General features: G+C 50.1%; 3 protein-coding genes and 1 long non-coding RNA gene across 4 annotated transcripts in view; 1 reads left to right on the top strand and 3 right to left on the bottom strand.

Moving 5' to 3' along the window:
- Positions 1-244: 244 nt before the first annotated feature.
- Positions 245-2,090, top strand: LOC136462744 (uncharacterized). Its single transcript, XR_010760801.1, has 2 exons — positions 245-425; positions 733-2,090. It is a non-coding gene; the product is annotated as an uncharacterized lncRNA (long non-coding RNA).
- A 1,865-nt stretch (positions 2,091-3,955) lies between these two features.
- LOC136462743 (uncharacterized) lies at positions 3,956-8,267 on the bottom strand. Its single transcript, XM_066461795.1, has 6 exons — positions 7,938-8,267; positions 7,331-7,463; positions 7,022-7,125; positions 6,146-6,290; positions 5,917-6,057; positions 3,956-5,796 (listed from the first exon to the last, which is right to left on the bottom strand). Exons 1-6 carry the CDS (start codon positions 7,976-7,978, stop codon positions 4,318-4,320), a joined length of 2,043 nt encoding a protein of 680 aa, XP_066317892.1. The 5' UTR covers positions 7,979-8,267; the 3' UTR covers positions 3,956-4,317.
- Positions 8,268-15,653: 7,386 nt separating this feature from the next.
- LOC136466685 (SNF1-related protein kinase regulatory subunit gamma-like PV42a) lies at positions 15,654-17,522 on the bottom strand. The gene is made up of 3 exons (XM_066465170.1): positions 16,896-17,522; positions 16,436-16,787; positions 15,654-16,349 (listed from the first exon to the last, which is right to left on the bottom strand). Exons 1-3 carry the CDS (start codon positions 17,396-17,398, stop codon positions 15,903-15,905), a joined length of 1,302 nt encoding a protein of 433 aa, XP_066321267.1. The 5' UTR covers positions 17,399-17,522; the 3' UTR covers positions 15,654-15,902.
- Positions 17,523-17,771: 249 nt separating this feature from the next.
- Positions 17,772-18,996, bottom strand: part of LOC136466684 (protein PECTIC ARABINOGALACTAN SYNTHESIS-RELATED-like) — a 52,968-nt gene continuing 51,743 nt past the window's right edge. The window contains exons 6-7 of the mRNA XM_066465169.1: positions 18,378-18,570; positions 17,772-18,252 (exon numbers count right to left, since the gene is read on the bottom strand). Coding sequence (XP_066321266.1) covers positions 17,845-18,252; positions 18,378-18,570 — 601 coding nt within the window. The 3' untranslated portion in view covers positions 17,772-17,844. The remainder of the gene's footprint in view (positions 18,253-18,377; positions 18,571-18,996) is intronic.

Here is an 18,996-nt window from a genome sequence, read left to right as displayed (position 1 = left end):
TTAGTAATGATTAATCCTGATCTTACGGAATGCAACAGAATTAATAATTGAGTATATCATGAGCAAGTGAAAAAATAGATCTTAAGAATCAATCACTAATTTTACGGCACGCACAGAATTAATAATGATTAAAATTAAACTACCCATGGAATAATCAATTCAACAATAAATATATCGAGAGCGAGTGAAAAACAAATCGATCACTATCTTATCATCGTTTCCTCCCCTCCGTACCCTTCCCCTGTTTCCTCCCCGAGTTATCCCCTCCCTTCCCCATTCCCCTCCATCCCGCCCTTCCCTACTGCCCTCCCCTAGTTGCGCAGCAGCTAGGCCTTGCACTTTGGATCCGTATCGGCGATGAAGGAAACGGGAGGCAGATCCGGCGGCGACGGCTGAGGCGGAAGCGGCGTCCGACGACACTTGTGGTACGTTATATTAGGTTGCATGCCATTTTATATATATATAGGGTTATCTTACATATCAGAGTCCGTGAATGTAATCTTTGCGGATAGGATCGTTTTTGTTAGGATTTGATTGCACAGGTAGTTGTGATTCTTATGGATGGGGTGAGTCCGGGGAAAAATGTAATATTTCCTGATAGGATCGTTCTTGTTACGATTGGAGCCGGCGATGTTTGTTTAGATTTCGGATAGTGAAAAAATCAGATACTACCGTGTTTGTTTGGATTTGTTTTTTTTAAGCAAATGTTTAGATTTATTTTGGATTTTACAGATACTACAGATAGAGCCCCATGTCTCTGCAGGCTCGGCAACCGGGCAGGGCAGACTTGAGCCAGTCGCAGTATAACCTGACCGGCTTGTATTTGATTTTCAAGAGCTGAACACCAAAGTTACTGCAATTTCTAAATCTTCCATTGCACATTTGGACCTGAAGATTTAACTAACAATACTCTCCTACGTTGCAGCAGCATCCTGGTGTAAGTACCTCACTTGGGGATGCCCTGCATCCATGTATTTTGCAATGGCCGGTATAATATTCAGAACATCAAAAACGTTAACATGGTTGCCTTTGTATGCAACTGCTAGACGCTTTCTTAAAGACATGCAAGCTTGTATATCTTAGGCCTTGTTTAGTTGGCGAATTTTTTTTAGAAAATGGTACTGTAGCACTTTCGTTGTTATTTAGCAATTAGTGTCAAATCATAGTCTAATTAGGCTTAAAAGATTCGTTTCGTGAATTTCGTCTAAACTGTGTAATTAGTTTTATTTTTTATTTATATTTAATGCTTCATGCATGCGTCCAAAGATTTGATGTGACGGAAAATCTTAAAAAAAATTATAAAATTTTAGGAACTAAACAGGCACTTAGTACCAAGTGAACCAACAGCTGATCTTCTGCAATGCAAGTATCTTCAATGATTGCCAAAAATCTGAAACCAGGTGCAGGACAGAAGATATGTACCGATGGCATTGTGCTCACGTGTACTCCCTCTGTCCCATATTATTTGTCGTTTTCGGTTTTCGTGCCACAAGTTTGACTCGATTTGTAGAAAATACGTACAATATTTGTATCTTCAAATAAATTTATTAAAAAACTAGATTCAAAGATCTTTCTAATAATATTAATTATGTACCATAAATATTAATATTTTTTAATATATATTTTATCAAAGTTGTTTCTCGAGAAACGAAAGTGACAGATATTCTAGGACGAAGGAAGTACTTGTTTAGGTAGCAGCCTAGGCCTTACAATAGAATGGCTTGAAACCTGGCCATAAAATATGGTCTTGTTTAGTTCCTCAAATTAAAGTTTACTCCCTGTCACATCGAATATTTATAGGAGCATTAAATATAAACTAAAAAATAACTAATTGTATAGTTTGCCACTGATTTACGAGACGAATCTTTTAAGCCTAATTAGTACATGATTTGACAATGTGGTGCTACACTAACACATGTGCTAATGACGGATTAATTAGGCTTAATAAATTCGTCTCGTGGATTACTAACGGATTATGTAATTTATTTATTTTATTAGTATCCGAACATCCCATGCAACACCTAATGTAATACCTGATGTGATATCCTAAAACTTTACACCCTGGATTTAAACAAGGCCTATTTCTTTTATTCGTGATTCTACTCCAAAAATTTGGAGGTGTTCTAAGCGATTGTTGAGTATCTGAGTAATGAATTCATGAAACTAATTCCTTCCGGAAAGCAACTACTTATAAACAAGTTGTAAAAACTTTTGTACTGCCGTTACTTAGTATAAGTTCATCTTGACCTGCTGACTGTATTGGTTGAACTTGGCTCGGTCCGCCGGCCGCCGCTGCTCAGGAAAGGAAGAAGCAAGCCGCGAGAGAAACGACGGACTGAAGACGGAGGCCTTGTTTGGTTCCGCTCATCGCGCGTTCGCGACGGGAGAAGCAGGATAATCCTGCCAAACGGCTTGTGACGGTCTCCATCGCAAACACGGCGTTCGCGTTCGATTTCCTCTCCGCAACGGCGATTGGAAAAGCAACCGAAGGGCTGCGATTTGGAAAACGCGAGCCGCGTTCCCGAGCGCTCGCCCGGGTCTCCGCCTCTGCTCACAGCTCCGCACGCCAGCAAATCCGCCGGCCGCCGGAGCTCCACCTCGCCTGGAGCTCCTCCCCCTCGCCGGGAGCTCCTCCCCCTCTCGGAGCCCGCAGCCGCAGCTCCGCCGACGGATCCGCCCGCCCGCAGCTCCGCCGACGGATCCGCCCGCTCGCTTCTCCGCTGGCCGCTGGAGCTCCTCCCCCTCTCATCCGCCCACAGCTCCGCCGGCCGTCGGAGCTCCCCCCCCCCCCCCCTCGCCGGGAGCTCCTCCCCCTCTCGGAGCCCGCAGCCGTAGCTCCGCCGACGGATCCGCCCGCCCGCAGCTCCGTCGACGGATCCGCCCGCTCGCTTCTCCGCTGGCCGCCGGAGCTCCTCCTCGCCTGGAGCTCCTCCCCCTCTCATCCGCCCGCAGCTCCGCCGACGGATTCGCCCGCTCGCTTCTCCGCCTACCGCCGGAGCTCCTCCTCGCCTAGAGCTCCTCCCTCTCTCATCCACCCGCAGCCGCAGCTCCGCCGACGGATCCGCCTGCCCGCAGCTTCATCGGCCGCCGGAGCTCCTCCCCCTCTCGGAGCCCGCACCGTAGCTTCTCCCCCCACGAAGAAGGACCTGGATGTAAATAGAAACTTTTATTTGGGTCAAGTGGTAAGGCTATAGACTCACAGGAATAGTAGTAAACAGTGCTACATAGTTTGAGAAAAGTCAGGGTTTCTAGTGCAAAATAGCCATCCCAAAATAATCGAGCCAGCCAAACGCTCAACTTAGATTCTACGTATCACGACTTATCAGATAATCCTGCTCAGCTTATAAACGAGACTCAGATGAGCTGAACCAAACACGGCCGGAGTCACGGATACTTGCACACACTTTACTTCCACTATGTATCAGGGTTGGCCTCGGGCTGGGCTAGGACGTGCTGGGCCTAGGCAGGACCCATGTGCAAAATAATATAAAATAATTAATTTCTTTAATAGCCTGCTTTGGGGTTCGTGCTATTTTTAAGAAGGTAGTACCGGAGCAGTTGCCAAATAAATAATACTGAAACAAGACCAGCGGTTGCTTTGGTTGAAAATTCAGTAGTACAGCAGTAATAAGATTGGTTCGAAGATCCCAATTGTTTTTTCCTGTATTAATAAATGTAAAAGACTGGTTGGAATATTCAAGAAAGAAGAATATTGTTGGCAGTCATTGCTCGCGAATCCACGACGCAAGAACGTGCCCAGAATGATTTTGCAGCTCTGCTGAGCAGAAGCTTTCGGCGTCGGCACCGCTAGATGCGGCAACCGTCACATGCCCTTCCTCCCCCAGGAGAAATTAAATAAGGAATCAGACAATGCCGCCAGGCTGCCTAATTGTTGCTCAAGAAAATGGCATCTGCTCCAGCCTCATCAACAAATGGAGGAAAAACTATAAAAAAAGAAGAAGAAGAGATTCCTTTATCATCATAGCCGCATCAATGGGCATCTATACACCAACAATATTTGTTCTATGAGTACAACAATGACAACCACATCCAAATCGTTGTAGCTGACTACTGGTATAGAATATGGTATCCCTATGAATTGCCACATTTAACTCTTCCTGATGACAATACCCTACCAAGACACACTCCGAGCAACACAACCAAGTATACCACCAAGATAAAATGCTGCAAGAGCAGGCCGATTACATCTCGAGCGTCCTCTTATTCCCATGACTCGCAGGCACCATCAGATTTCAGATTCCATGGTACAAGCTCCTGAAAGAACAGAAGCATTGCAGAAGACAGTCGTGTGGCAGCTCATGCGTTCCTCAGAGCACTGATCCGGGCAGCCAGTTCGTCGAAATCTGGCATACTTGGATGCACATTCCCTCTTGACATTTCTGGCTGCATGGACAAGGACCGAACAGGGGCCTTCGACTTCGGCTTCGCCTTTGGGCTTGCGGATTCTGAAGGTAGAGATACAGCTCTTTCAGGACGATGTTCTCCAGCTCCATCATCAGCACGTTGATCAGCTCGAGGCCGCGGGATCCGGGATTTGACTCTTTCTTTGTGCTCCTCCCTGTCCAGCCCTTTCTTGCTGTAGTGCATCAGAAGCTTATCCATCATCTTTTCCTCATCATCACGGCCTCCCTTGCGAGGATCAGCACTCCGACTCCTATGTTTCCTATGTGAACTAGGGGCTCGGGGCAGCAGATTGCCGAAATCAATTGCTGTATTCACATCATCACCATCTGACTCGTGGTCTTCGCTGGCCCCATTGTAGTCACTGCCACTTGTCGATCCGTTCCGCCTGCTTCTGTGCTTTCTTCGCTCACTAGGAATCCGGTGAAAAGGCCTTGCGTTGTTGATATCATCATCGACCCCCATGCCTTCTATGGGTAGCACATGACCACCTTTATGGTCATAATTGTCATAGGCTCCATTCCTCTTGCTTGAATGTCTTCTTCGGCCATCAGGTGCTTGGTTTGCCATCTTTTCCTCGTTAGCCATTCCAGCATAATCATCAACATGTGCAGGTGGTTTTGGAATCCTACTTCTGATCGAAACAGGGTCATAAATTGGTTCACGCTTCTGGTGGCCTATTTCTTCAGCGCCACTATGCTTGTAACCATTTGCACCTTGATTTGCATGCTTTTCAAAATTTGGCTTAACATAAGGAGGACGCATATTGGCTGCCTTCTCTGGCACAGGCTGTCTATCTTGCCTATCTTCAGCAACCTTCTCACCCATTGATACTCTGTAGGGCTTAGAATAAGGAGGAGCCTTGTTCACTGTTTTACCATTCAAGGTGCAAGTTGAATCAATTTCTTCCTTTTCTAGGCCCAGAGTTTGAAGCCCCAAGTCAGCATGTCCCCGACTACGATCAGGTCCACCAGAAAGTTTCACCACACCAACATCCTGTTTTTTTAAGCCATTGAGGTCCAACACCTCCGCATCCATTAGTTCCCTCCGATGGTGACTATCTTTTTTGTCATATTTCTTCATTTCTTTCTGACCATTCTTTTCTTTCATGTCCAAAGGAGGCAAAGGATTATCCATGTGCCTTTTCTCACTAGGTTTATCTGAGTACTTCTTTCTGCTTTTTTCGCCTAGCTGACCAATGCCATCAGGAACAACATGGATATCTTTGGGCTTTACGTTTTGTTCCTGCTTCTGTTCATAGCCTTCAGGCATAGCTTTAGTTTTTCTTTCATGAACAGCATGCCTATCAACCTTGTGTCCATCTTGTGCTGATGCTTCCATCTCCTGTTTAAGTGAACTCTTCTTTGGAAAATCCTGATGGCAAAAGAATGTGAAGATTAGAATTGAGTGACCCATATATGCTTACCAAATGATTATTCCTTTGGTAAGTCCTTGCATGTATTTGATAATGCAAAAGGTTTACTAAAACCTTACATGCTTATTTTGAGAGCCACAAGTTATCTTCCATTCCAATGCCCTGCTATCAAATGGAACTGAGAACTCTTCAGCAACACGTTTCATTACTCGCAACTTCTCTTCATTAGTAAATGATTTACTCTGGAGGTTCTGAACAAACTGTTTCACAGAAAAGTTAAGTTAATCCATATGTTCCAAACGATGGAGATCAGCTCAAATATAAGAAAAGTAAAAGCAATTTCAGCACCTCAGAATTAACAAAAGGCTCGACAGAACTCCCATATTTCTCTGTAAATATATGTCTGAGGTCACACAGTTCAGGCAAATCAGGAAATCTAGCAGCAGCAAATATTAGAGTAGACACAGATTCCAATGCTTCCTGAGGGCATTCACTGTTAAGGAACATCACAGATTCAGTGATCAATTTGGAAGAAAGTCTTATTGTAATATTAATCGAATTGATAAATAAAAGAATTAGATATTTTGATAATGATACAACTAGAAGCAACCAAAGTAAAAAATATCTACCATCTGCATATCCCTAAATGTGAAAACAGTGGTATTTTGGGGGGATGAGAGAAAAATGGCAGTACACATGATTATAGTAAGCAAAATGCAAAAAGAGGATCTGGTGTGTGTAGGAATATCCAAATCTTGTACAATCTTGGGATACTATGGAAATTGCTAAACCAGAAAAAACATCGAGTCAGTGATTAGCTACCTTGACTGAAAGAATTTTCAATCTTAAATGCGACATATGCATGACAACAGGAGTATGGCATGCCTTGAGCACAAATGAACAAGAAAATCAAGTTATATCTAATCAAGCTATGCACTGAAGCAATTATCTCCAAACAAGCCACTTAGGCTAGGAATCCATAGAGCACTGATCAAACTGAATATTCAAAAGGGATGATGTCTAAGTCTAAGCCACCTTAATCAGCTACAGCATACTAGAAATCAGAGCTACTGCGACAAAAATTGGATGGATTATGATGTCTCCCTTTTTCTTCCTAGCAAGAACACAAACACATGCAGAGCACATGTGTATGCAGCACTAAAACAGATATTCACAAGATAGAATCAGTGCATCACATGAAGAAGGGTGGCAACTGACAATTACCTCTCTTTCTGCATGTGGTTGAGCAGCTTCACAATATACTCGCAGTACTGCTCTATCATATCATAGCACGATGCTTGGTTCATCTCAACGATCAGCCCTTCCATCTGCAGTTCAGGGGGAAACAGCTAAGTAATAGCAATCAGGAACATATCACTACAAGCACCATCACATGGCTCTGCATTTCGTCATAAATTTCTCGTGCAATTCAGCTTCGAAGAATATTTCCATTTCGTCAAATTCGCACCAACGCAAATCCGTCCGACACCACTAAACAATACAAATTCAAGCCTTCAGAAGTGAAGACAGTACCCGTGCGAAGGCGTGCGATTCAAGGCCGTTGGTGAGGAGGTCGGCGACGTCCTTCTTGAGAAACTTGACCATGGCTTGCTTCTTCCGCCGCAGCAGATCCAGCCGAGTCCGGGTGCACTTGATTGCGTGCTTGCTGCACCAAACAACGAATTCAGCGGTTAGGAGGGGGAATAGCAGAAATCAAACAAACACAGGCCAAATCGAGAATGCAGGAATCTGGACAAACAGCAGGAAAGCAGAACATAGATCGAGAACAGGACCAGATTCTCTGCTACAAAAAGGAGGGGGGAAAGGCGCTCGCAAGTCCGGGGAACAGTTCCTTAATTCGCAGATGAAGATGAGAAGTGGAACTAAACAATTCGGAATCCGAGGAACGCAAGAACCGAGGGACGCAGCTACCCGACTAAGCGACCGAATGCAGCTAAACATTGGACTTCATTTTCTCGGCGCAAATCGGAAGGCTGAACAAATCGTCGGCAAAAGGAAGCTCAAAACAACCGATTTCGAACTCGGCTGTCCAGAAAAACAGGCAACGAACTTCGAGAGCAGCCGAGCCCGAAGCTCCCAATCACGCACCAAACCGAATCAACGGGAAAGATCTCTGTACCATTTGTTGTAGAACTTGGAGTTGAGCAAACTGTCAAACATCTTGCCCGCTCCCTCGGTCCCCCTCTCCTGCGCTTCTCTCTGTTCTCTTCTTCTGTTCTCCTCCTACAGCTCCTCCCCCTGCTTTAACCACTGGCAGAGGAGATGGTGGGAGGCAGGCAGAGGCGGCCAAAGCGGCGAGCTGTGGCGTCAAAGCATCAGAAAGAGAGGAGAAAAAGGAAGGAAGGAGAGAGAGAGAGAGAGAGAGAGAGAGAGAGAGGTGGTGGTGGCCTGGTGGGGTGGGGAAGATAGCTGGGCTGGATGGAGGTAGTGGAGAAGAAAGAAAAATGTGAGCTGTTGCTGAGGAGAAGCCAGGTGGCCATGACTCATGAGGTATATCATTCGGTTGCATTGCATGCACGAGAAATGGTGAAGAAATTTTGGCAGCCAAAATGGGTAAAAATAATCCTTTTTACTGTAGTGGTCGGATTCCAGATTTTATACGGGGTGAAGAAGCAACAGCGGTTACTGTTTCCGGAAATTTAAGTTCTTCAATTGCAGTTTGTGGTGCAATTACCGCGTGAGTGAGGGGTGGGGGTGTAAATTTCTATAACTCTTTCAGGTGGCCGTGGAAAGTGCAGAAAAAACGGGAAACAGAGTTCAAGGATCTTTTGTTCAGTCAAGTTTCTTTTTTAAGGCCCACATTATAACAAAGGATTAATAGAGGAATTTTGTAGCATTTTAAACCTATAGGAACTTTTTCCAAAGGGTTCTTTGGAGCAGACGATCTGTTGCGGCGTTAAAAAGAAGGCCATCCGTGTTGATATTAATTCCATATAGATATGAAATGATACTCTTCGTGCTGATACGATCGTATTATTACTGCTGACTGGTTTGGTGTGAGAAAAAAATACTGTTTTGACTGAAAATTTACGATCGTTTACGATCAAGCTGATAGTACTCTTCTGTTTCTCTAGTTGGAGGAGTTAAGGAACCATGGAGCCACCGTCTGTTTTGCATGATCTGTCTTCCTTTTAGCTGAATTAATTCGAGCCACACTTTTCCCTTTCTCATGAAGTAAAAGCGCAAAAAAGAAATGGAAAAAAGAAATTGCATTGATTGTGCTCCCCTTGTGCGCTTGTGCGCTTGGGCACGCACAATGACACGAACACAATTAGTGGTGCACTCACCACCAGAGCGTGGGCCCCACAGGCCAAAAAATTGAAAGAAGAAGAAGAAGAAGAAGAAAGGTCCAGCGTAGCACCGCTACGTGCAGTGCATCACCCCAAATGCCCACTCCAACTTCACATGCAGGTGGAGAATCACACTCATGACTCATGTAGGAGTAGTATAGAGCTCTAAATGGTAATAAAGCTGTGACAGGTACTAAGGGTGTGTTTGGTTTGAGGGTTCGAAGGAGTTGGAATGGGTTGGACCCAATTGGGGAGGTGTTTAGTTGAAAAGGTAGTGGGTTGGGTTCATCCCAGTAAGAGAATATTCTCCTCAGATGCGGGTTGAATGCATCCGCCCAAAACGAGCGGACGCATCCAACCCACATGCACGGCGGCGTCCTCCGTTTCCTACGCGAGAGGAGCTGGCGCGAGGGGCGCGGGCCTCGGCCTCCGGCACCGCATGAGGCTGCTCCGGCCATGGCGAGCCGCGCATGGGGAGAGGCAGGGGCTGGTGGAGGCCGGCGGGGAGGAGGGTAGCGGCCGGCATCGGGGAGAAGGGAGGGGCGGGCGGCGGCACAAATAGAGAGGGAGACAACAGCAAGAAGCCGCGGGGAGGACGGTGGCCGGGAGCAGCGAGGAGGGTGGCGCCCGTGCCGGCCCTGTCCTAGTCCCCGGCCGTAGCGCTCCTCCGGATCTGGGCGAGCAGCGGCACGGGAGGACCTCCTCCGGCGCGGCGATTCCGGGCCACGACGGAGCAACGGCGTGGCCAGGTGGCAGCCATGGCGGGCGAGCTCGGGCTTGGGCAAGCAGCGGCCATGGGAGATGACCGCGAGGTCGGGAAGGTGGCGGCCATGGCGGGCGAGCTCGAGCTCGGGGAGGTTGCGGCCACATCGGGAGAGCACGGGCTCGGGCAAGCTGGCGGTGGCGCGAGGCCGGCCTGCGCTGGGCGAGCTGTGTGGTGGCGTGGGGATGGGCAGCGCCGGTGCTCTGTTGTGCGGTGGCGCTCTGTTAGAAGAGAGGGGGAAGAAGATGGAAGGTTGGCTGACACCTAGGTCCCACGTCTAACAGCAGCACACGGTGTTTACAATGACATCCATTCCAACCCATCTAATTTCTTGTACCAAACAACAAACTGGAATGGCTCCATCCCTCTATCCAAACGCAAGATGGGTTCGACCCAACCCAAAAAACTAGGTTGGACCCAACCCAACCCAGTTGGTCCCCAAACCAAACATAACCTAATAATATACTACTGGCACAATTGATCACCGTAGACTAGAGTGGCACCCACACCCTAATCTCCACTCCACCCGACACAATTGCTGACTAAAAATCTTCTCCACATCAGATCAGATGGAGCGGAATAGTTAACTGACAGCAGCGGTGCACGCAGCTCCTGTCAGTCTGTCACGACAAGTCGTACCACTCCCAGTAGAGTGACCAGTACCACACGACGAGTCGACGACACGACATCGGGTAATCCAAGCCAAACCATTACTCCCTCGAACAGAACTTACTTTAATTTCATTTCAATCGACTTTAAGTCTTCGACATACGTAAATTAAGATAAATATATGTGCATCCAAACAAAGCCTCAGTGTAGGAAAGAATGCAACTATGGGATTCGTGTCGGTCAAACTTGATGTTTGACTAAGATTATAGTAAATAGTATTAATATTTATGTCTCCAAATGAATTTATTATAAAAATATATCGTATAATAAATTAAATGATACTTATTTTGTATCACGAATTTTAATACTTTTTATATAAATTTATCAAAATTTAAACCGCTTAACTTCTTGAAAAGCGAGAAGAGAATTGGCTTTTCTGTGGACGGAGGGAGCAGAAGCCATCGGCATCCTGCACGACGACTGCAACCGTGGGTTGGTTTGTACTGATCTGGATTAGCACGCGTGTTAACTGCACACGTGGCGGATGCCCAGAGGAGGTACCGTGCGCGCCCATGTGAGGCAGGGCAGGAGCTCGGATGAGAGCTTGTTAAATTATTAATCTTGTGAAGTGTGTGGGACGAGATGGAGTGGCTGGCTTCAGCGACACTCAAAACTCCCATGTTCGTTTGGAAGAATTTTAAAGGAATTTGGAAGAATCTGAATAAATCTGAAGAAATTTGTTAGAGAAAAACATTATTTTAAATGAAAAAAAAGAAACAGATCAAACTGGGTTTAAGGGCACACGAACGGGGCCTCAACATGGCCCTCGTCGTAGGGCGGCCGGACGCTAGACACCACGGGCAGGCGGACAGCTAGGAGGAGGCGCAGTGGTCGTACCACTCCGCTAGGCTTTTGATGGCAACAGCCAACAACCATGAACAGAAGAGATGGAGAGGGAGGCTGCTGCGCTGCAATGCAAAGGTGTTGTACTCGTGCTCAGGGATACACCCCGTTCGCTTGGAGGAATTCTGGAGGAATCCGAATGAATTTTGAGGAATTTGTAAGAGGAAAATAATATTCCGGATGAAAAAAAAGAAGCGGATAAAGCCGGGTTTAAGGGCACGCGAACGGGGCCATCGTGACTGTAGAGGATTTATCATGAGTCGCTGGCACGTCACATGTGGGATAGGGAGAGTGGGCCCACATGTCAACCGCTCTTTAAACGCCTCTCTCCATTCTGCAATGCAATGCAAACAGGAATTTAGGGCGTCCCCAATAATAGAGCCAGCTTGCTAGTGTCCAGATAGTATTTTAAAAATTCGTTGCTATATTTGGTTACACAGTTTCCAAAGATCTTGGGTCCAGCGTCAGTTTTTTTCATCCTTCCGGTTGGTGCGTAGCTCAGGTGGTGGGCCAGCTTGCCTCGGTACAAACAAATAGACTAGCGATTCGTTCGTCGGTAGCGATAATTATTGACTTCGGAGGAATTTGAATAAATTTGAAGAAAATTATAAGAGAAAATCATCCATAAACAGTAAAATTTAGTTAGAACAGTACTTCCTCCGTACCGGCCGAACACGGCCAATGAATTTTGGCGATCCACATCGGATGAAATCCGAGTCAGCTGGCGATCTGCCTCCCTGGGGACGCCCTTAATGAGTGCGTACTCGAGTGGAAGTAAGTGCGCGATCCAAGGTACTGTGCTATCTGTACCACGCACTCGATTGCCTAACCATACCCATTAACCAACCATGTTACCACTACTACAGTGATGTTAATGAGCCCCTGCCAGATGCCAGGACACACACAGACAGGGCGTGAGCGTGATGATCAGCAGGAGCGCCGCTGCTGCCACATGCTCTCCGCACAGTCGGTGAGTCTGCGCCTGCACCACGACCACGTGATTCTTCTATTCTTCCTCTCCGGAAGCATGGATTTTGTTTCCTTCCAGCTGGTTTTGCTTGATCGAGCAAAACTATCGCAACTCTTTATCGACACTGCAGGCTGTAGGAGCAGCGTAGCAGGGCCAGGGTGTGTGAAAACAGGAAGTAGGCCCCACCCAACCCAGGGCCAGGGTGTGCAACGGACCGACTGACCGCACACAACTGATGTTGCCTGATTTGGAAGGAGGACAGGACAGAAGAAGCCGGAAGCAAAAGCCTGGCTACCCGGCGCAACGGTCGATCCGGGCCCGAAACGATGGGCAGCGGGGCCGGCACGGACGGGGAAAACCGCTCGCGGGCTCGGCTTTTGGTTTGGGGTGGGTCATCTATCCGGTCCAGCGCCTCCCTCCAAACTCCAAAGTCCAAATGCAAACGGCCAGAGCAGAACGGGGGCAAACGGGTCGGGAAAGCCGGAAAGGGACCACCACCCGCCCACCCGTCGGCGTCGGCCGTCGGGTATCTCTTTCGCGTGGCAGTTTGGCGTGCGGCGGTGCGGGACGCGGGGCCGGCGGATCCCGGCCGGGCACCACACATGATGGGACATCTGTCCTAGACTCCTAGGGGGGCTGCTAACCGGGGCTCAAGCTCATTCGAGGGGGCATGTGTTCGACTCGTGTGTGCGTAAACTTTTATCACGGAGATATAAATATGGTGAAAAATTGAATATTATCATTGTTTTTTTTATTTTTCTATGGGTACGGACGCACCCACAATTCTCTAATAGCTCAGAGATGGGACTAACTACACGATTTTGGTCCAAGCCACCACACCACGTCATCCGGGCCAGGCAATACAAGCTGGCTAGGGCGGCCGGCGGGGCAACAAAGGGCTGCTTGGTTCCCCCACAGGCCCCCTCGCTCAGCCGGCACGGGCGACAAGAAGCTCGCTCAGCCGGGCGAGCCAAATTGGCTGTCTCACGTCAGCAAGCCGAATCTTGCTGTCACTGTTCCCGAGACGGTGCAAAGGAATCAATCATAGCCTGTTCGCTTGCTCGTAAACGATCGTAAATTTTCAGTCGGGAACAATATTTTTCTCTCACATCAAACTAGCCAACAGTAAATAATCCACGATACGATACGACCTTCCGAACAAACATACATCCGTGCAAAATAGCCTTGCTCGGTGTAACAGGATCCTGCAAAGAAACCAAGCAGGCCCAAAACAGCCCTGGCTCTGGCTAGTACTAGTGGCTAGAATGTGAAGGTGGACGAGGACGAAGGTACTCAGGCAGAGCGACGGCGTACGGCTGCGCGCAACGGTCGACCGGAGGACCCCCAGGCCCCAGCCAAGGAAATGATGAATGACGAGCCAGGCGCGCGCCTCCCGTCTCGGCCCTATCCGATACCATACCAGGCCTCCAGGGCCCCCCTGCGCGCCGCGTACACGTCGCTGCCGGCGGGGCCGGTGTCTGGTGGCGCCGCCGTCCGTGCCGTCTCCGTCACGAGTTGGATTTGGATTCGGAGATTCGGCGGCGCGCCACCACGAGGACGAGGCGACGATGATGTCCATCGACGTGAGCGAACCGTGTGCGTGGCAAAGCAGTCGTCTCCGCATGTGTCGTGTCAATGCTCTCGAGTCTCGCTGTCTGCATCACGCCATATCAGTCGTGATAAAAAAAATTAAAAAAAAGACGCCAGCGTGAACTCGCGTCCTCATTTCTCAGCTCGGAATTGGTGCCGCCGCGCGTGCACGTCTCTATCTCAGTCCATGGCTGTACATGAACGAGGCAACCCATGTCTCCGTTGCGTCTCCAACTCTCCACGCTCCATCGCATCGGAAACTGCATGCATCGTTCGCGCGTCGTGACGAGCGCATCGGCACATCATCTATTTTTATACTACCTAAATTTTAGTTCAAGTCCAGTAGTACTACCAAAATCATAGCTCTCGAATTCAGTTTAACAGCCAATGACATGTGAAGCCCACATGTCTAACCCCTTCCTCGCTTCCTTCCTTTGCCATAGACGAACTCGGCCAATGGAGGCCGCGCCAGCTGGAGAAGATCGGGCGCGGGTGAAGATGGGGCACCAGGAGCTCGTGTGGGAGGCCACGGCAGCGGAAGGGCAGCAGCAGGACTTCGGGGAGGGCCACGGGATGTGGAGGGCCGGCACAGGCGAGGGCAAGGCGAAGGCGTGGGTGGCGGCGGGCGGTTCGCTGCGTGTCGGGTAGGAGATAGACGGAGGAAAAATAGGAAAGAAGATAGACGGAGGAAAAATAGGTACCAACATTTGCTGGCATAACAGATGTTGGTAGTGGGAGGAGAAATTTGTTAGGCCAATAAAAATAGGTAGTTAAGTAAGTAGTCAAGTAGGTAGCCTGCTGAAGTAGTTTTTTTTCTCTTCACTACCCAAATATAAGATAAGCGTAGTCAAGTAGGTAGTCTGGTGGAGTGATTTTTTTTACCTCCGCTCCTTAAATATAGGATAGACAACATATTTAGTTAGATGCTCTCAGCATCACCGATCGACTATCTATTCCCGCCCTTGTTCTTCCGCAACAGGCCTAGTGGCGCGTGGACTACTCGACTTTCTTCGTAATCTTGGCAACTCGACGGACTGGAAAGCCGATCGAGATGGCCGGCGTTCCCCTATGTCTAGATCATCATTTGTTCTTTTTTATCAAGAATGATCGCACAAAAGAACCAGTCATATATAGTGTCATGCACATCTATTTTTATATGCGGAAATGCTATACAACAACCGAGTGATTTTCACTAAGTGGCACACGATTTTTTTTTTGCCGCACAGCGATGCAGGCGCCCGCCCATCCCCGTGCTGCCCCCGACATCTTTCCTAACTCCGGCGAGCTTCTTCCTCCTCAACTCCGACGCAAATTTTGTCTTTGTTCTTTCATAAAAAAATGTTACTTGTGATTTGTAATTCGTTACTTATGATTTGTTACTTTTGATTTGTGATTCGTGACTTGGGTACCAAATTGTCTCTGTCTTTTCATAGAAAAAAAATTGTTACTTATGATTTGTAATTCGTTACTTGTGATTTTTGCAAGGAGGAAGAGCGGAGAGAAGGAAGATAAAACAGTAAAAAAAAAATTCGTGTTGCCAGGTGCTAAAACACCCGGACAGACTCGATGCTTTCTCGCGACAGGCACCCCCGTGCTCGAGCGCTTGAATGTTTCGAGCTCGCGGCTCGTGAGGAGGCATTCAGGCACATCAGCATCGCTTACAGTCTGACACTGATCGATCCTGCCGTCTATCACTGGAAACACCGGCAGTGCATCACGTATTTATGGTTGATGACCAGTAAAACGATGCAAAAACAGACGTGACGATGAAGGCGTGTAAACGAAATACAACGCCTGGATCGGAGCCAGAGCCAGGAGCCTAACAAAGCAACAAAGGCAAAACAAGCTCGCCGGCGGCCGGCCGACCGCCGAGAACACGTCTCGACCGCTCTTTGCTGGCGCGCGTACCCTGCAGCAGCAAGACAGGCGGACACTATGGACAGACAGCCACTACCAACTTCAAAACGACACGATGCTGTGCAGCTCCCGGTCCTCGCCGAGCGCGGCCTCCCGCACCGCCCGGAGGATGTCGGTGAGCGACACCACGCCGCGGAGGAGCCCTTCCTCGTCCACCACCCACAGCCGGTGCACGTGCCTCGACGCCGCCGCCTCAATCGCCTCGCCGAGGGTGCTGTCCGGGGAGCACGTCACCAGCGCCGCCGACTCCTGCTGCTGGCCGCTCAGCTCGTCGTCAGTGGCGACGGCGGCAGCCGCGGGGGTGTCGGCCGGGGTGCTGGTGTCCGTGGCGTCGGCGCCCTGGACCACGGGCCTGTTGCTCCCCCGGTACTCGGCCACCTTCCTCTTGAACTCCGTCACGCTGATCCCCAGCCACGGCTGCAGCCGCGCCACCGGACAGTTACGCAGGTCCGTCGCCGAGAACGTCTCGATCGCCCTTTGCCCGTTCCCCTGCAGCAGCACAACAGGCAACAGGAATTTCAGACAGGAGATGGCGTCGCCGGGGTGTTCGGATCGGAGGTGCGTGCAGTACTCACGTATTGAAGGGTGGTCTCTGTACCGCTACCAACGGCGGCGGCGTCCACGACGGGCACGGCGGTCAGCGATGCCGCCCGCATCGCCCTGATGGCGTCGATCACCTTGGTGCCGCCGGCGACCGCGAACACCGTGTCGTTCACAGCGCCGAGCTCGCGCACGGTGCGCGACAGCACGCCCCTGAGCTCCGCGCCGTGCGCCCTGAGGAACCTCACCACGTCCATCTGCGTCAGCATCCGGTACCCCGGCGCCGACTCCACCAGCTCCACCGCCAGCACGTTGTCCGCCGAGCTCTCCAGCGGCACCAGCGAGCGGTGCACCCCCTTGCTGAACGTCTCCATGCAGTCCAGCACGCTGGTGCAACAAAACGAGCAGGTGATTACGTACATGTCGCGCACGCGCAGATTTCTACCAGTCGTTCATCGGAGAAAAAAAAAAGAGCGTGGAGATCGGCCGGCGTACCTGGTGGTCGGGTGGAGCGTCCATAGAGTGAGGCCCTCGAGGGAGTGGCCGATGACGGAGGACACCGGCACGGCCATCCGGCGGTCGAGGTCGACCGCCTCGCCGTCGGCCTCGGCGTCGTCGCTGGCCTCCGCGATGTGGGCGAGGATGTCGAACATGTTCACCATGCCGATGTAGTGCTTGCGGACGGCGCCGGTGGCCGGGTCGGACTCGAGGATCATGGACCCGCCGGCGCCGATCCAGTGGCCCGGCGGCGCGGCCACGGCCACGCCGGAGACGCGCGTGGCCAGGAGCGCGTTGGCCGTGTGCACCAGCGTCGCGGTGTAGGGGACCTCCACCAGCCGCCGCTTGGCGCGCGCCAGCTCCACCACCTTGCGCTCGCGGAGCACGCCGCAGAGCCCCGCGCGCGCCTTCTTGTTGCTGCTCTCGTTCCCGCCGGCGACGACGCCGTGCAGCGCCAACTCCTGCCGCTGCTCGTCGGAGGGTGCTCTAAGCTGCGCCATTGCTGATCACTCTTTCTAGCTGCTCTGCTACTTCTCCTGTCTCTCTTCTGTTCTTGTTCGAGAACCAATCCAGTTCTTAATAGCTTTTGAGTGCATCGAGTTGCAGGAGAACGTGGCGGGCAGAGAGGCGGCATGGCTCTGCCGAGCTGCCGCGTGGAAGAAACGTCACGACTAGCGAGTTCACGGTATCCCACGTCATGTCGGCAGCCAAATCTCAGGTGAGTCATTTCTTGGCTCAGTTTGGTAAATCCAAAAGGAGTTTTGGAAAAGCAGGTTACTGATATTATCTTCATTCACTGCTTTGTCCAATACATTTTCAGCAAGAACTGATCTATGTCAAACTACAGATTAGGCCAACAAAATACATAGAAAATCGTAGGTGCTTAACTAATGGAAGCATACTTGCTGAAATGCTAATGGGAGTGGCTACGGACTACTCCTAGCTCCTAGGGGAAGATGGCTCGAGAAGACGAGGACTCGGGAAGGCCCTCAGGCTCAGGCCCTGCACATGCAGGGCGTGAGCGGGTTCTCCCAGAGATCGTAGCTGGGGAGGTGGGCTCGGGGAGTCCCGTCCGCGTGCGGTGCGTGACCACGACGTCCTCCGCGAAGGAGGCCCAGCCCATGTCGGGGTCGCCCAAGGACTTGGACATGAGGCCCTTGTCCGGTTTCACCGACTTGAGGCGGTGCCCCGCGTAGCGGAGCGCCCCGATGATGAGCTTGGCGAAGTTGCCGCCGTGCGTCATCACGAACACGTCCGACCGCAGGCACACCAGGAAGTCCAGCGCCGCCAGGCTCGTCACGTGCCGCCGGAACGGCGCCAGCTCCTCCGCGCTCGCCAGCTCCTCCGTCGTCACCTGCAAATGCATGGCAATGGCTTACTGGTTTCAGCTTGATACAATAAAGTGGGTGGCCATTTGGTTTCATGGGTTCAAGCAAACAATGTGTTGCCACTGAGCTGTGGATTTGTGCCTGTGCCTACCAAGTTGGGGAACATGTTCCTGAGGGGAGCCATCCGGTTCTTGCGGCCGTAGACTCGCCCTGACGCGACGTATATCTGCGTTCCGCTCGTGTACCCCAGTGCTCGCAGGATCACAGCAATCTCACCGGGCTCAAGAGGGCAACGGCCTTTTTTTTCTCTTCTGCAGTGCCAGTGGCCACAGATGGGATCCATTCTGCATGCAGATATACAAAGAAGAGAAATTCGTTAGAAGGCCCAGCTGAAGCACGGACAAAAGGCCCAGCATACTTTGGGACGTTCTTCACAGTACGCCTCTTACAAACCCGTAATTCAATATCATGGAAATATTGATAACAACAACAACAAGAGCAGCAACAACAACACTTTAAGTCCTAAATAAGTTGGAGTATGCTACAGTTGAAACCCAACAAAAGCAATTAAGGTTCAGACACGTGAATAGCTGTCTTTCAAGCACTCCTATCTAAGGCTAAGTCTCTGGGTATATTCCATCCTTTCAAGTCTCCTTTTATTGTCTCTACCCAAGTCAACTTCGGTCTTCCTCTGCCTCTCTTCACGTTACTATCCTGGCTTAGGATTCCACTACGCACCAGTGCCACTGGAGGTCTCCGTTGAACATGTC

The sequence above is a fragment of the Miscanthus floridulus genome, chromosome 7, assembly GCF_019320115.1.
Source record: "Miscanthus floridulus cultivar M001 chromosome 7, ASM1932011v1, whole genome shotgun sequence".
NCBI classification, from domain to species: Eukaryota; Viridiplantae; Streptophyta; class Magnoliopsida; order Poales; family Poaceae; genus Miscanthus; species Miscanthus floridulus.
This window is presented reverse-complemented; position numbering and strand designations above follow the sequence as displayed.

What these genes read in the sequence shown, in the direction of transcription:
- LOC136462743 (XM_066461795.1), bottom strand. Translation starts at nt 7,978, where the DNA reads ATGTTTGACAGTTTGCTCAACTCCAAGTTCTACAACAAATG. An exon ending in AACCACATGCAGAAAGAGAG is followed by an intron (nt 6,291 to 7,021) that starts GTAATTGTCAGT and finishes GTTCCTTAACAG; the next exon opens with TGAATGCCCTCAGGAAGCAT. An exon ending in GTGGCTCTCAAAATAAGCAT is followed by an intron (nt 5,797 to 5,916) that starts GTAAGGTTTTAG and finishes TTTTGCCATCAG; the next exon opens with GATTTTCCAAAGAAGAGTTC.
- LOC136466685 (XM_066465170.1), bottom strand. Translation starts at nt 17,398, where the DNA reads ATGGCGCAGCTTAGAGCACCCTCCGACGAGCAGCGGCAGGAGTTGGCG. An exon ending in ACGCTCCACCCGACCACCAG is followed by an intron (nt 16,788 to 16,895) that starts GTACGCCGGCCG and finishes TTGTTGCACCAG; the next exon opens with CGTGCTGGACTGCATGGAGA. An exon ending in CAGAGACCACCCTTCAATAC is followed by an intron (nt 16,350 to 16,435) that starts GTGAGTACTGCA and finishes GTGCTGCTGCAG; the next exon opens with GGGAACGGGCAAAGGGCGAT.